This window comes from Brassica napus, chromosome A4 (genome assembly GCF_020379485.1).
Source record: "Brassica napus cultivar Da-Ae chromosome A4, Da-Ae, whole genome shotgun sequence".
NCBI lineage: Eukaryota > Viridiplantae > Streptophyta > Magnoliopsida > Brassicales > Brassicaceae > Brassica > Brassica napus.
In genome coordinates, this window is record NC_063437.1 from 17,563,231 (window position 1) to 17,578,299 (window position 15,069).

At 34.9% G+C, this 15,069-nt stretch overlaps 2 protein-coding genes across 2 annotated transcripts; both read left to right on the plus strand.

Annotated features, from left to right (window-relative positions):
• Nucleotides 1-6,469: 6,469 nt before the first annotated feature.
• On the plus strand, nucleotides 6,470-7,796 carry LOC106447187 (NAC domain-containing protein 41). Its single transcript, XM_013889059.3, has 3 exons — nucleotides 6,470-7,000; nucleotides 7,073-7,320; nucleotides 7,401-7,796. The coding sequence occupies exons 1-3, from the start codon at nucleotides 6,820-6,822 to the stop codon at nucleotides 7,740-7,742; spliced, it is 771 nt and encodes a 256-aa protein (XP_013744513.2). The 5' UTR covers nucleotides 6,470-6,819; the 3' UTR covers nucleotides 7,743-7,796.
• A 5,556-nt stretch (nucleotides 7,797-13,352) lies between these two features.
• Nucleotides 13,353-14,698, plus strand: LOC106447186 (putative F-box protein At1g47800). Its single transcript, XM_022691790.2, has one exon. It carries the CDS (start codon nucleotides 13,482-13,484, stop codon nucleotides 14,403-14,405), a length of 924 nt encoding a protein of 307 aa, XP_022547511.1. The 5' UTR covers nucleotides 13,353-13,481; the 3' UTR covers nucleotides 14,406-14,698.
• Nucleotides 14,699-15,069: the final 371 nt, after the last annotated feature.

A 15,069-nucleotide genomic window follows, 5' to 3' on the forward strand; every position in this document is an offset into this window, starting at 1 on the left:
AAGTCGAGAATTATTTTGAGTTTTGTTAGAGCAATATTCATGATTTGGGAGATTGTGAGGTGTGTACGGACGACTGTGTGAGACAAAATAAGTTAATAGAGAGGAGATCTATTGTGGGACAAGGCAATTAAGGGGCGGTCATCTCCGTCGTTTTACAAGCAACTAAAGTGGGTCGGCCCTCCTGACTTTTCCATTTTATCCGTGCGATTTACGCATTTTCCTAATTGCATCTCTTTCTTGTTTAGCTTGTGTTCCTTCTATTTGTTCTCTTAACTTATGGCAAGTTGTGTAAGTTTATAGAATTACTTGATCTTATTCATGAATATACAAACGTATTTATACAACTTCCTTAACCGACTTGGTTAGGATAAACATCTCAACTAACTTCATATTTATCTCTCACAATACTTGTACTTATCTCTTAACTGATTCTATCATTATCTCCTCCAATACTCCCCCTCAAGTTGGGAAGGTGAAGGTTTCGAACTCCCAACTTGACCAACAAGTACTCAAACTGCGCACGACCAAGTGCCTTTGTCAAAACATCTGCTAGTTGCTCAGTGGTTCTTACATGAACCGTCTCCAACAGTCCTTCTTGTATCGCATCTCTCACTTGATGACAATCAGATTCAATATGTTTAGTTCTTTCATGGAACACCGGATTGGCTGCTATATGCAATGCTGACTTGCTATCACAGAACAGCTTGGATGGTTTGCGCTGTGGAGCTCCTAAGTCACGTAACAGTCTCCTAAGCCACTTCACTTCTCTTGTTGCCTGCGCCATCGACCGGTACTCAGACTCAGCCGACGAATGTGACACTACTCCCTGCTTCTTAGTCTTCCACGATACCGGTGACTCACCAACAAGTGCCACATACGCACTCAAAGATCGTCTCGTAACAGGGCATGCTGACCAATCCGCGTCGCAGTATACAGACAAACTCGTATCCACTTGAGATCCCAACAGTATACCTTGACCAGCAGTTCCTTTTAAGTATCTTACGACTCTCATAGCAGCACTCCACTGCATCTCACGAGGCTTTTGCATGAACTGTGATAAGATATGTACTGCATACGATATGTCTGGTCGTGTAATTGATAGATAAATCAAGCGACCAACTAACCTCCTGTACTTCTCTGCATCTCGTAAAAACGGACTCAAGTCCAACGCCAACTTGTGCTGTATCTCCATCGGTGTAGCAGCCGGTTTCGAACCAAGCAATCCAGTGTCTGCAACCAAGTCCAGAGTATACTTTCTTTGCGTGAGCAAGAATCCTTCAGCACCACGTCCAACTTCTATTCCAAGGAAATATTTTAGTTTCCCCAGGTCCTTCATATGAAAGCATTTTCCTAAATGATCTTTGAACTTGGTTAAAAATTCGACATCATTCCCACAAATGAGTAAATCATCCACGTATATGAGTACCCTAAGCTCCACGTTTCCCTTCGAATACATAATCAGAGAGTAGTCTGCGTAAGAATGGTGAAACCCGAAGCCTTTAAGTGCATCTGTGAGTTTCTGGAACCAGCATCGAGGAGCTTGTCTCAGCCCATATATCGCCTTATGCAACCTACAAACTTTGTTTGGTCCCGACGCCTGAAACCCTTGCGGAAGCTTCATATAAACCTCTTCTTTGAGATCTCCATGCAAGAACGCATTGTGCACATCCATTTGATGTACAATCCATCCTTTCCCTGCTATTATTCTCAACAAACATCTCACAGTCGTCATCTTCGCTACCGGAGCAAATGTCTCCTTGAAGTCTCTACCTTTCACTTGCCGATTACCTAGAGCCACTAAACGAGATTTTGGTCTCTCCATACTCCCATCAGCATTGTATTTGAATTTGTAGATCCACATGTTGCCTATGGCTCTCTTCCAGGAGGCAAATCCACAATACTGAATGTCTTGTTAACCTCAAACGCCTTGATCTCACTCTGCATTGAGTCACGCCATATCTCTTGCTGCATAGCTTCTTTGTAGCTTCTTGGCTCTTCTCCATTTGTTATTGCAGCTAGAAAAGCTTTATGTGCAGGGGAAAATTTATCATCAGATATATAGTTTGTAATAGGATACGGCGTGTTACCTTGGACTGTCAACGTTGACTCTGACTTTGGAACAGAAGCAGTGTTGAGATCGTGATGGGGTTCTTCTTTGAGACAACGCGCGTTGTAGTTGACATAATCTCGCAGCCTCGTTGAAGGTTTCTTGTCTCTACACCCCCTACCCATCATGGGTTCAACTACTTCAGTTGATACTTCCTCAGCTTTGTCTTTTTCCATTCCTATCTCTTTTCCACCGTCACTTTGCTCTGTCCTCTCACTCTGTTCTCTAGGCACATTCTGTTCAGTAACCACCGGAGTGCTAATGTCCCCTCCAGAGACTTGCACACTCGTTGTAGGCACACTCACACCCACATTAATGATCCAATCATCATCTGGACTACCCGTTACTTCTCTAATCTCCACGCACTTTTCTGTTTCTTGTGAAAAAGGAAACACATCCTCAACAAAGCTTATGTCTCTGGATACCACAAATTCATTTATTTCCATGTCATACACCCTCCAGGCCTTCTTCCCAAATGGGTAGCCTACAAACACGCATCTCCTACTCCTTGCGCCAAACTTGTCTTTGTTCCTATCTCGCCTATGTACATGACACAGCGAGCCAAACACACGCAAGGAACCATAATCTGGCTTAACTCCGAACAAAACTTCATGCGGTGATCTGTTTTTCAAAATCTTTGTTGGCGTCATGTTGATCACGTGTGTCGCCGTTGTTACAGCTTCTCCCCAAAATTTCACAGGCATGTGTGACTGAAACAACAATGCCCTTGCAACATTCAAGATGTGTCTGTGCTTTCTCTCCACACGCCCATTTTGCTGTGGCGTGTCTACGCAGCTTGTTTGATGTATTATCCCTTTATCCTGAAAGAAATCCTTCAAACACATGAACTCCATCCCATTGTCACTTCTCACAATCTGAACCGCTTGACCAAACTGTTTTTCACTGTAAGCGCAAAACCTCTGTATAATTTTCTTCACTTCAGATTTTGCCAGTAATAAGTGTGTCCATACTGCTCTCGAGAAGTCGTCAACCACAGTAAGAAAATAGGCTGCACCACTCGAAGCAGGAACTCTATACGGTCCCCAAACATCCACATGAATTAACTCAAAGATCTTGCTCGTTTTATTAATACTATCATAAAAAACATCTCTTGTTTGCTTTGCTCTAAAACACACGTCACAGTGACTAGAACAAGCTTTATTTTTAACACCAGAAAGCTCAGACAAAGTAGAAAAAACCGAAACAGATGGATGTCCAAGTCTTCTATGCCACAACAGTTGATCCTCACTCCCATCAGCTTTGCAGGCACGAGCAACTCTCACATCCTTGAAGAAGTAAACCCCATCACGTTCTTCACCGGCTCCAATCAGAGTCTTCGAAGAACGGTCCTGCAAAACACAAATGGTGTCTGTGAATAAGGCAAAACAATTAGTATGCTTCAATAGTTTGGACACCGAGATAAGAGTACAGTCCAAGTTTGGTACTAGAAGCACATCTTTCAGAGATATGCGATCCGTGAGGATCATGTCACCCATTTGAGTAGACGTTGAACGTCCTCCATCCGCAAAACCAACTACACACGGTCCTGTGTTTCTAACATTCACCAGGAATGAGACGTTTCCAGTCATATGGTGTGACGCACCAGAGTCAATTATAACATCACCTATAGGCTTACCAGAAAGCTTCTCAGACTGTGTGTATGATCTCCCTTCATTGATTATCTGAGTGATAGCTTTCCATTGATCTGGTGACAAGTCTGAAGTTCCAGACCCGTGTGAGCTTGTCGCATGAGCAATGTTCGCAGTACCACGTCCACTTGCTCCCCCACGACCATAACCACTGTTGGATCTACCGCGTCCACCTCTGCTAGAACCTCTTCCTCGCCTTTCATTCATCCACTCAGGGAAGCCAATTATCTGCCAACACGTGCTCTTGTCGTGTCCTGTCTTGCCACAGTTAGAACAATTTTTCTCCACTGATCTGCTTCCATACCCTCCATTAGTGTTTTCTGATCGTGTCGCCAAACTACTAGCATCACGAGCTTCTTTTGAACTTTCTTCCAGTTGCAACTCTCTTCCTTCTTTTCTACTTGCAAACCCAATAGCTTCTTGTTGAGCCACTTCTCTGGATTTAGCAGTGTTTAGTCTCGCCTCTTCTCTGATAACCTTTGCGTAGGCTTTACCCAAATCAGGCAACTCATCTGCCTCTATTATTGCTGTTACCACATTGCTGAACCTCGAATCGTCCAAGCCCATGATGAACTGATGCACACGCTCATCTTCTCTCTCCTTCTCATATGCCGCAGCTGCTGTACAGCTACACGCTGGAGGAGGTTTGTAAGTTTGTAGTTCTTCCCACATCATCGCCAGACGACCATAATAGTCTATCACTGGCTGTCCGTTCTGTCGACAAGATGCAAGCTGTTCCATCAACTGATGAACTCGCACTTTGTTACCGACCTCAAATCTCTTCTTCAAATTCTCCCACAGCTTGTGTGCTTCTGTGATAAATGTCACAGTAGATCTGACCCTCGGTTCTATGGATGATCGTATCCAACCGACTATCATAGAATTGACACTTAACCATGCCTCCAACTCAGAGCTCTCCTCGCTTGGTTTGGGCAACGTTCCGTCAATGAAACCAAACTTTTTCTTTGCCCTAAGCGCATTAGCCATCTCCATTGCCCATTCGTTGTAATTCTCACCCTTCAGCTTAACTGATGTAATCAGTGCTCCTGGATTATCTGACGAGAACAGAGTATACGGCGAGGTCATCACCATCGAATCACTCTGTTTCGCAACCACTTGCTTATTCTCATCTCCCATGATGTATCTTGTTTATCACAGAACAATTCTGAGCGTAGGTTTTATGTTGATCTCCGCTCTAATACCATGTAAGTTTATAGAATTGCTTGATCTTATTCATGAATATACAAACGTATTTATACAACTTCCTTAACCGACTTGGTTAGGATAAACATCTCAACTAACTTCATATTTATCTCTCACAATACTTGTACTTATCTCTTAACTGATTCTATCATTATCTCCTCCAATAAGTTGTCAAATGGCAACTATATTCGGCTTATTTAAGCTCCAGATCTAACTATATATCATAAACACACGTAATGCAAATCTTTTTTTATTTTATTTTGAGTGCATTCCCTAATCGAATCATTGCAAATATGAATATCAAATAGTGGCATAACAAAACTCGCCCGTGCCATCTCAAACTCAGCAAACAGTCATCGTCTATGCCCAGACCTCTCCTGATCAGATAACATAACCAATCAATATAACACAAATTATATATATATATATATAATACAGCGACAACATGTACATAGAACGTTATTCCGTCTGAAATGGAGATATTTTATTGAATACACACCAATTCAATTTCATCTCCTTTAAATTTATTTTGTTGTATACATAACATAGCCAACCATTTTGGAATCTTTTCTTCCGTTTTACGTAAGAGTATTGTTTCAGTAACGTGTTGGTTTAAAGAACTCCATGTTAATGGTTGACATAATAAGAAGAAAAAGCTCATATTAATGAAATATTATTGACGCTTGCAAAAACCTGAAGGGATATGTAGTTTATTATCTGGATTAGGTAAAGATAATTGGACATTCTGAGTGGAGGAATCTGCAGGGCACTTGTTACTTTCATGGACCCCCACGAAATCGCATCTCCTTAAATTAGATTATCGAAATTCAGTTGCATACGCATCTCTATGTATCTACGATTGCTTCAAACACATATACGAAATTAATAGTCGTTAATTCTATAGTTTTTTCGTTATAATTTCACGTGATTTGAAGTTATGTAGGGCGAGTAAATAAACATGCAGAAGTTTCGAGAGATTTTTTGAACTCATGTATATAGATGAGAAAATATGTATAAACCATGCATGCGTGATCTCGAATAATACAACGGGCTTGAAAAGGCGTTAAGTACCCGAGTTTGAATCCTACTAAATTCAGATTTACTCGTTTGTGTAACCACATATAAGTATCTAATTTCTACTGTGAGTAACTGAATTTGTCTGGCGCTGGTAGACAGATCCCAAGAGATTAGTCGATTAGATCTCAGTCCGCCGAATACCTTCTAGTTATAAAAAAAGTATTTATAGAAAGTTCGAATAAGTATTTTATAGAAAGTTCGTATTAGCAAAAAATAAGTATTTATAGAAAGTTTGTAATCGAGGGTTTGCTGTAGAGGGCCTGCCGTAAAAGGCACCACATACTAGACGATCGCTTTATCATGCATGGCATGAACATGATTGATGGTGGCTGCTACGTGGTCGGGACATACATTTTCTATTTTTCTTTACGCATTATCTAAAGAGTTATGAAAATATTTTAAAAAGGCGTTGCTCCTAAATTTAACTTACCCCATTCATAGCATCAGTAATACAAAATTTAACATTTCTGTAATAGTCAAACCAAATTCAAAGGATTCCAACATAAATGTAATATTTTGTTATTTGGATAAAAAAGAAATTGTGGTACAAACCAATATGGTTGATCGTTGTGGTCAATATATTATAGTTTAAAAGCCCAAAAATATAATACAATAATGGTACCAAGTTCAATTCATTACGACATGGCTCAGAATGTAAAAGTGGAAGGAGCATTAGACCATCCCTCAGCTATAAAATAAACCCAACTTTCCCTCTCCATTTCAATAATCTCTCTCAGCTTCTTTTGTCTCTGTTTCTAAGGCTCCAAATCAATTCCTTAGACGATGGAAAAGCTAAGCTCTATTAAGAACAGAGGACTAAGATTACCACCCGGGTTCAGATTTCACCCGACCGATGAAGAGCTAGTGGTTCAGTATCTATGTCGAAAAGTGACCGGTTTGCCCTTACCAGCTTCTGTTATACCGGACATTGATATATGTAAAGCTGATCCATGGGATTTGCCAGGTAATGAAATATAAATATACATTTTTGGATTTTCATTTTTTGATGGTTTGGCATTTATATTGTATGATCCAGGTGATTGTGAGTCAGAGAGGTATTTTTTTAGCACGAGGGAAGCTAAATACCCAAACGGAAACCGGTCGAACCGATCAACCGGTTCGGGTTATTGGAAAGCGACTGGAATCGATAAGCAAATAGGGGGAAATAAGCTTGTTGGGATGAAGAAAACTCTGGTTTTCTACAAAGGGAAACCACCAAACGGGACAAGAACTAATTGGGTTCTTCATGAGTATCGTCTTCTTGATTCTCAACAAGAATCATACGTAAGGTTCACAAACTCGGATCAGATTTTGCTGTTTGATTGAAACTTGGCTAATGTTTTGTTCTTTTGTTTGTTTTTAAGGGAGAGAACACGAACTGGGTTCTGTGCAGAGTGTTTTTGAAGAAGACGAGCAATACTAGTAATAAGAGGAAAGAAGATGAGAAAGAGATTAATGAAGAGAAAGAAAATGACGAAGACGACAACAAGAGTGCTTGTCCGATATTCTATGACTTTTTAAGAAAAGACAAGAAGAGAAAACGATGCTGCGATTTGAATGTGACTCCAACGTGTTGTTGTTGTTGTTCTGCTTCAGCGTCTTCGTCGGTTTGCTCAAGTGCTTTAACACAGACATCTACTCATAATGACTCTGATTATCATGAAGAAATTACTTGTCGGGAAATTAAGTTTTGTTTGTTTCTGTAAATAATAACTAAAAAGTTCATAATAAGTCAGTCTGAACACCAGGTGGTTACGTAATCTAGACTCATAGCCTTTCTTCGTTTATGTATTTATTTAACTTGGAAACCCACACGATTATACATGAATACTCATTTTATAAAAATAAATATATCACATTTTTATATTTTAGTATAAAACTGCGTACCTTTAGTTTTGAGCAAGTTTTTATATTGCAAAAGTTGATTGCATATGATTATACCCTTTTTACTGATGATACTAAGAATATATATCTTTTATAGGTTTATGTTATACTTAAAATCCAAATATGTTAATATTAATTATAGATATCTTATTGTTATTGTTTTAATTAAGTTATTTTGAAATCTCCAATACAATTTAATATTTTTGAAATTACAAACAAACTCATCAAATCTACTGATTTTCTAAATTAATAAAATATTTTATTGGTGTAACTTCCTGGTCAAGTGGATTATGTCTTGTGTATCTACGGTGAATTATTCTATTCTCCTAAACGGACAATCTTATGGCTTCATCTCTCCTGAAAGAAGCCTAAGACAAGGCGACCGTTATCATCATTTTTATTTCCCCTTGTACGGAAGGGCTCACACACATGCTTAATCAAACTGTTTCCAGAGGATCCTTGAGTGAGATTCAATTTGATTGGGATGCTCCTCAACTTCACCATTTTTTTTTGTAGATGACAGTATGTTCCTCTTCAAGGTTGACATTTCTCAGTGTCAGGTCTTCCAAGACATTCTACACAAAATCTTTCAAAATTCTGCTGCTTGACCCTAGTGAAGATCTCGACTTAGTAGGAACCATTACCAAACCTGCTGCTTGACCCTCTTTAAAATTCTACTCTATCAAGCTATCTTCTTTGCTTCATGAATTTTTGTTTTGGCGAGTGGAATCGCAGCCTCGTAATGTCCTAAAACCTGCATTTCATATTGCAGAAAGTGGTTAAGGAGAATATGTTTCAATCTTATGTTGCTTCAGGTTTTTCTGCTTGGCTTAAGCATATTTTTGTCTAGAATTTTTACTTTGTAGTCTAAAGGGTTTCTTTTTGGTCCCTTTTCGTATTTGATCATGTACTTGTTAATGATTTGATAATGCTAGTGTTTTAAAAAAACGACAAATAGGACATTAAAGAAATAGGACATTAAAGATTTGTTTGAAACGATGAAGAGACATACATAACGAACGATAAGCACAACCACCAGCTAAGAGGTAAGAAGCACCTCACAAACTAAACAAGAACAAACAAGACACCTATGCTGGTGAAGAACCACAAAGCTCTGGATAGAAGGGACCACAGCTCCAAGAGACTAATACCGCATACTTATACTAAGGGAAGCAAGGGAAGAATAGAGCAACCTGAGTGAGGGAGAACGGAGGCCAACCCTCAAGAAACCAGAGCCCAGGCTTGAGACCAGAAACATTCTTCCAAATCTACAGAGCATACTCGGAGGAGAACAGTATCCTTTCCTGGAGTGCCAAACTTGGCGAAAGGGAGAGTCACAGAGACACAAGCAGCGATGAAAGCTGTAATGAGTTGAGGGAACATAGATGGAAGGGTAGACAAAACAAAATCATCAAATCGTGGAGCCATCCTCGAGCTATAAAAGTCAGATCACCAAAAACCATATCTTGAAAACCAAGACGAGAAAGGACTATTGATGGTAAGCCAACGATGAGAAAAAAACTTCAGAGACGACTAAACTCTGACCCAACCCAAGAAGATGCAGTTCCTAACTAAGTAATGTTCAAATAATTGGAAAAATATTAATTTTTATCCTGAAACTATTAGTCTTAGAATCAACAAATGCCCAAATTTAAAATTATTGAAATTCAGTTGCATTACATCACAAACTCACTCCACCACTAATAAGTACTACTATACCTACAACAACACGCTATTAAAAAAACAAACACATAATATGTTAGCATATCACCTCTTACTACATAACATAATAAAAATACAAAATAATGCTCTTAGCAAACAAAGACGATCATATAATTAGTTAACTATATCATCCAAAAAATAATAACTAACAACAATAAAACAATATTCCGCGCGAAGCGCGGACATGCCACTAGTAAGAATATAAAAGAACCAAGAACACAACAAACATATTTTATTATTCTCTCCTCCTGTTTTTATTTATGTCTCTTTCATTTTTTTACTATTCAAAACAAGCATGCTAATTTTATTATAGTCAAAGCTATATTAATTATATTAACTAGATCTTGACCCGTGCCTCCGCACGGGTATTTATTTTTAATTTTTGTAAACGTTTAAAAATTAAATACATATATTATTGTACTAATTAAATTAGAAGATGCTAATTAATTAAATATAACTGAGTTAGTTTTATTATTCTGAAAAATTTAAACCATGTTGATCAATTTAATTTTTAATAAACTAATAAATTAATCTGACTATTTTATAGGTTTTTATAGATTGCAAAATTAACTTATAAATTTTTTAAATAAATAAATAATTGCATATCTTCTAAATTTATTAGGTAGCTAAATATTAGGCAATTTTTTAGCAATTTTTATGAAAGTTGCTATTTATAAGGTAATGGCATTGGATGGTAATTATTGAAGAAAACTAAGGATTAAGATTTATTTGTACTTCAGTTTTAATAGTTTAGATAGAGTATTAACACTAGGAAAAGCATCTGAAAAATACTTTGATTAATTTAATTTTAAACGACTTAATATATAATAATTTTAAATGAATTCCCATATAATATAATTTTAAGTGGCTTACCATATAATAATTTTAATTCATTTGTTTATATTAATAGATGAATTAAATAAATTTTCTTGATTAATTTATATTTTAAAGGGTAATTCTATCAAATAGTCTTTTTAAAGTTTTTGTTACAAAAATAATGCTCAAGAAAAAATACGACCAAAATAACACTTTTTATTTTGAAAATTTTAATATTTATTTTTTATTTTTAAAATTTTGAAACCATATCCTCAAAACCCCACCTCTTAACTCTAAACCCTAAGTCTAGATTAGTTAGTCCTTGGGTAAAAATATATTTTTATCTTTTAATAAAACTTATTTTAGTTTTTAATAAAATTTATTTTAGTTATTTTTTTCACTGAAAGCTATTTTGTGACAAAAATTTTAAAAGAAATATCATAGAGAATTTCTCTATTTTAAATGACTTACCATATAATTTCATTATTTATTCTTGGCTTTCAGGACCGAATATTTTGGTTTACTCTAAGGGGTTACTCACTTACCAGCGGGGTTTACTGACATACCATATAATTTCATCTGTTTATATTATGCAGCGGGGATCATCTGGGGATACTCTTACTGACGCGTGGACGCACAATATTTGTTCTCCCCTCCGGTTATTTTGGTTTGAACACAACAAACATACTTTATTATTTTCCCCTCCGATTATTTTGGTTAGTAAATATTGTCAAGATGTATTATTTTATTTTATTTATTATAAATAAACTAACAAGGCGAGATAAATCAAATAACGATTATTTTATTTTCTTTTTTTATGTAGTTATATTTTTATATAAAACTGTAATATGATTATAAAATATTATAAACAGTGATAAAAATTTATATGAACTTTATGTTTTGTCATAAAAAAAACTATTATAAATCAACCTAAGACATATTAAATTTACAGTGATTACTTTATTAAAATTATTATTAAAAAATATATATATATGCTACTGTGTTATAGTATGAGTTAATTAATAAATAAGTATAAATATTTTTTTTGCAATTGGGATTAAAATTTTTTTTGAAAAGAAAAATGTTGAAAAAATAAATTTCGAAAAATTTTAAAATCAAAAATTTCTAAAAGGATTCAAATGTTTTTTTTCAATTTTTTTTTTAATATTTATATATAGTAGGACTAAAAATGTTTTACCTCTTTAATGAACTATTTGGATCATTTTATTTTTTTTTTACTTATAAAAACCTTTCGGAAGTGTTTTTTTTAACACAAACTTTTATATTATTTTAGAAGTCCAACGGGTTTAAGCGGTTACATCGGTGATAAACTCGACAATCCCCTATTTATTATTTGAGAAGCATTGCAACATATTTTTATAGCCACATGTCATCATTAGAATGATTCTTAGAATCATTAGAGAAATAGGTTGGTCCATCTAAATATATAACAAGTTTTTTATTAAACCACAATAAATACATTATTAATGTGCTTCATTATTTCCTTAAATAAGATTACGGAATTGCCTAATGTGACTAAAGTATATATGACGATTAATGATTTTGAATAATAAAGATTTAATAAAAATAAGTGTGTATTATAATTATATATGTTTAATTTTAAGCTATTAAAATAAATTAAACAATCATAGTAACCATATAATAAAAATTAAAAAAATTATTTATATATTATATTTTGAATTTTTAAAAACGAGTATAAATTATTAAAACTGTTAAAAGTTTCACATTCAAATTTTGTGATCTATGATTTAAAACTTTTGTTATGACATGATACAAATAACTAAAAAATAATATAAGTTGAAAGTCTCATTTAATAAGTATCAAAAATAAAAGATATATAAATATATGTATCATTTTAAATTAAACTATATGCCATATAAAAATACATAAATATCTTAATTTTAAAATTTACTTTGAATATTTTTTTGATAAAAAATTTGAAAAAATATTGACAATTTAATTTTTTAAAATATTATAAATTACTTAAACTATTAATCACACAGTGAAAATTTTGTTATCACTAATTTAGATTTTTTGTTATAACAGATACAAATGATAAAAAAAATATGAGCAAAAAGCATCATCCGATAAATATTAATATTAAAATATACCATATATATGTTACTATCATTTAAATTTAATTATACATCATATCAAATAGAAAAAAATATTTTTTCAATTTATAAAATTTATTTATATGTTCGCACCGATTTAATTATATAAGTAGTAGATAATAACTTTTTAATTATTCAATATATATTTATTATTTCATAATATGTTATAAACATATAATATATAAAATAATTTATATATAAAATATTCATTCCGCGCAAGGCGCGGATCTTAACCTAGTAAGACGATAAAAGAGAAACATTACAACAAGACGAAAAATAGGCAAAATAGAGAATAATTGATTAACGCCAAATCATAAAAACCATGATACCCTAAATTATCAGAATAATTGATTAGCAACAAATCATATGATTAATTCAAATCAATAAAGAATAGTATTTCTTAAACTAACGACTCATCCTTGAATAGTGGAGAAACATGATAAATCAGAAAATAACTTCCTAAATAATAGTATAAATTTAAGTTTATTAAAGTTATTAATGACATTAACTACTCTAAGAATAATAATTAACATGAGGGTGATACCTAAAACTTATCAAATTATAGTATAGAAAGATAGATCTATTATGATATTTTATGATTCAATTATGTCTAATTACAGAATTTTTAATAAAATCATTTATTCACTTTAGTAAGAATAAGTAAATGATCAAATCAACAATTTTAATTTAATTATTTTAAGATACACCATTATAAACTGAGATGTCATAGATTTTTTTTTGGGGGGGGGGAGAGAAATAACTAAGAATCTAACAGTATTAAATTATATTTATTTACTAGGATTTTGTGCACATTCATATTTTATTTATATTTGTTCCATGATATAACCTTTTTTATTTAGAGTTTGTAGAATTCACCACCAAGAAGCAATGGAAGACTTACAACTATCTCTGTCACGACAACTTGACCTAGATCATGCCGGAAACAGCACAACAACCATTCCTTTCGATCTCATCATCGATATATTCTCTCTACTTCCTGCAAAATCGCTCATCCGATTCCTATCCGTGTCGAAGCTGTGGTTCTCTACCATCCGCAGCAAAACTTTTGTGGATATGTTCCTTACTAGGTCAATGACTCGGCCTCGTCTCCTTTTCACGTTCTATCACATAGAGTCCCGGAGGAATTTCATCTTCTCGGCTCCTGAATACGAATACAGCGACGATGGTAAATATTTCTCCAGTGCCATGGCAAGATACGACATGACGATCTCGGATCTCGACCACTACAGGTTCTGTGGTTCTGTCAACGGTTTCATCTGCTTTATAAGTGGCGTTTCGGGCCCTTTTTGTAATTGGATCCCCCCTTTTAGTTCGATCACCGTTTATAATCCCACCACTAGACAGCTTGTGAAGCTGCCAGACTTTACATCCAACGGAAGATACGTGTACGCATGTCTTGGGTACGATCCAGTCGAAGATCAGTACAAGGTGTTGTGTGTGATGATGTTCGGCCCTGGAAGCCAAGATATCCAACAGGAGCATTTCGTTTGCACTCTGAGTTCATTTCAGCAACAAGAGTGGAGAAAGATCGAGAACCCGACCGGAGATAATTACCGCAGTGTCTTCTTCGAACGGATATGCATCGATGGTGCCTTATACTACGGAGCTGATGAGTCAAGAATTGTTAGATTCGATGTTAGATCAGAGAAGATTGAGTTTATTAAAACACCACATATCTGGACATCATACCATTCCGCTCTTATAAATTACAATGGTAAATTGGGAGTTTTAGAACGTTCTTGCACAACAAATATGATGACATTGTCGGTTCTTGAGGATGCTGAGAAATAAGAATGGTCGAGCATGACATATGCCTTACCTATTGGGTGGGACGCTCTACTTGGGTATGCAATGACTGAAGGAGAAATCCATGGGAGCCATATGGTGTTTTGTCCACCATTTAATGTTTTGTATTATGATTTTGATATAGATTGTATATGTACAGTCAGGATCCGAGGAATAGAGGATGGTGATCTCAGACTCGATGGGTTCGGCGAGCTAATTGGTCACACGTCATGTCGTCCAGGTCACATTGAGAATATTAGGTTCTTGTGAGATAATAAAATAATAATTATTATTGGTCATGCTTTATTGATTTCTTCTTCTTTTTTTTTGAGAAAAGCTTTATTGATTTCTTCCATTCAATTTGATTGTGGTCTTGATTATCTGAGTTTTTTTTTTTAAAAGCGATCAATTCCTTCTTCTCCTTTTTTTTGAAGATTTTGGGTTGGTTTTTGTCAGATTTTCTAGTTTGTTGTGGAGTGTGAATAAACAAACAATCCACTAGCCTTGTGAGTTCTGTTACATTGGTTACTTCTGTTTGCGTATTATTATTCTTTGATTATTTAAGAATAAAAAAAACTACTGAATTAAACCGATAAAAACGTCAATTTGGTTTGGTTCTGAATCGGTTATTTTGGTTTGTAAATATTTTCGAAATGTATTGTTTTATTTT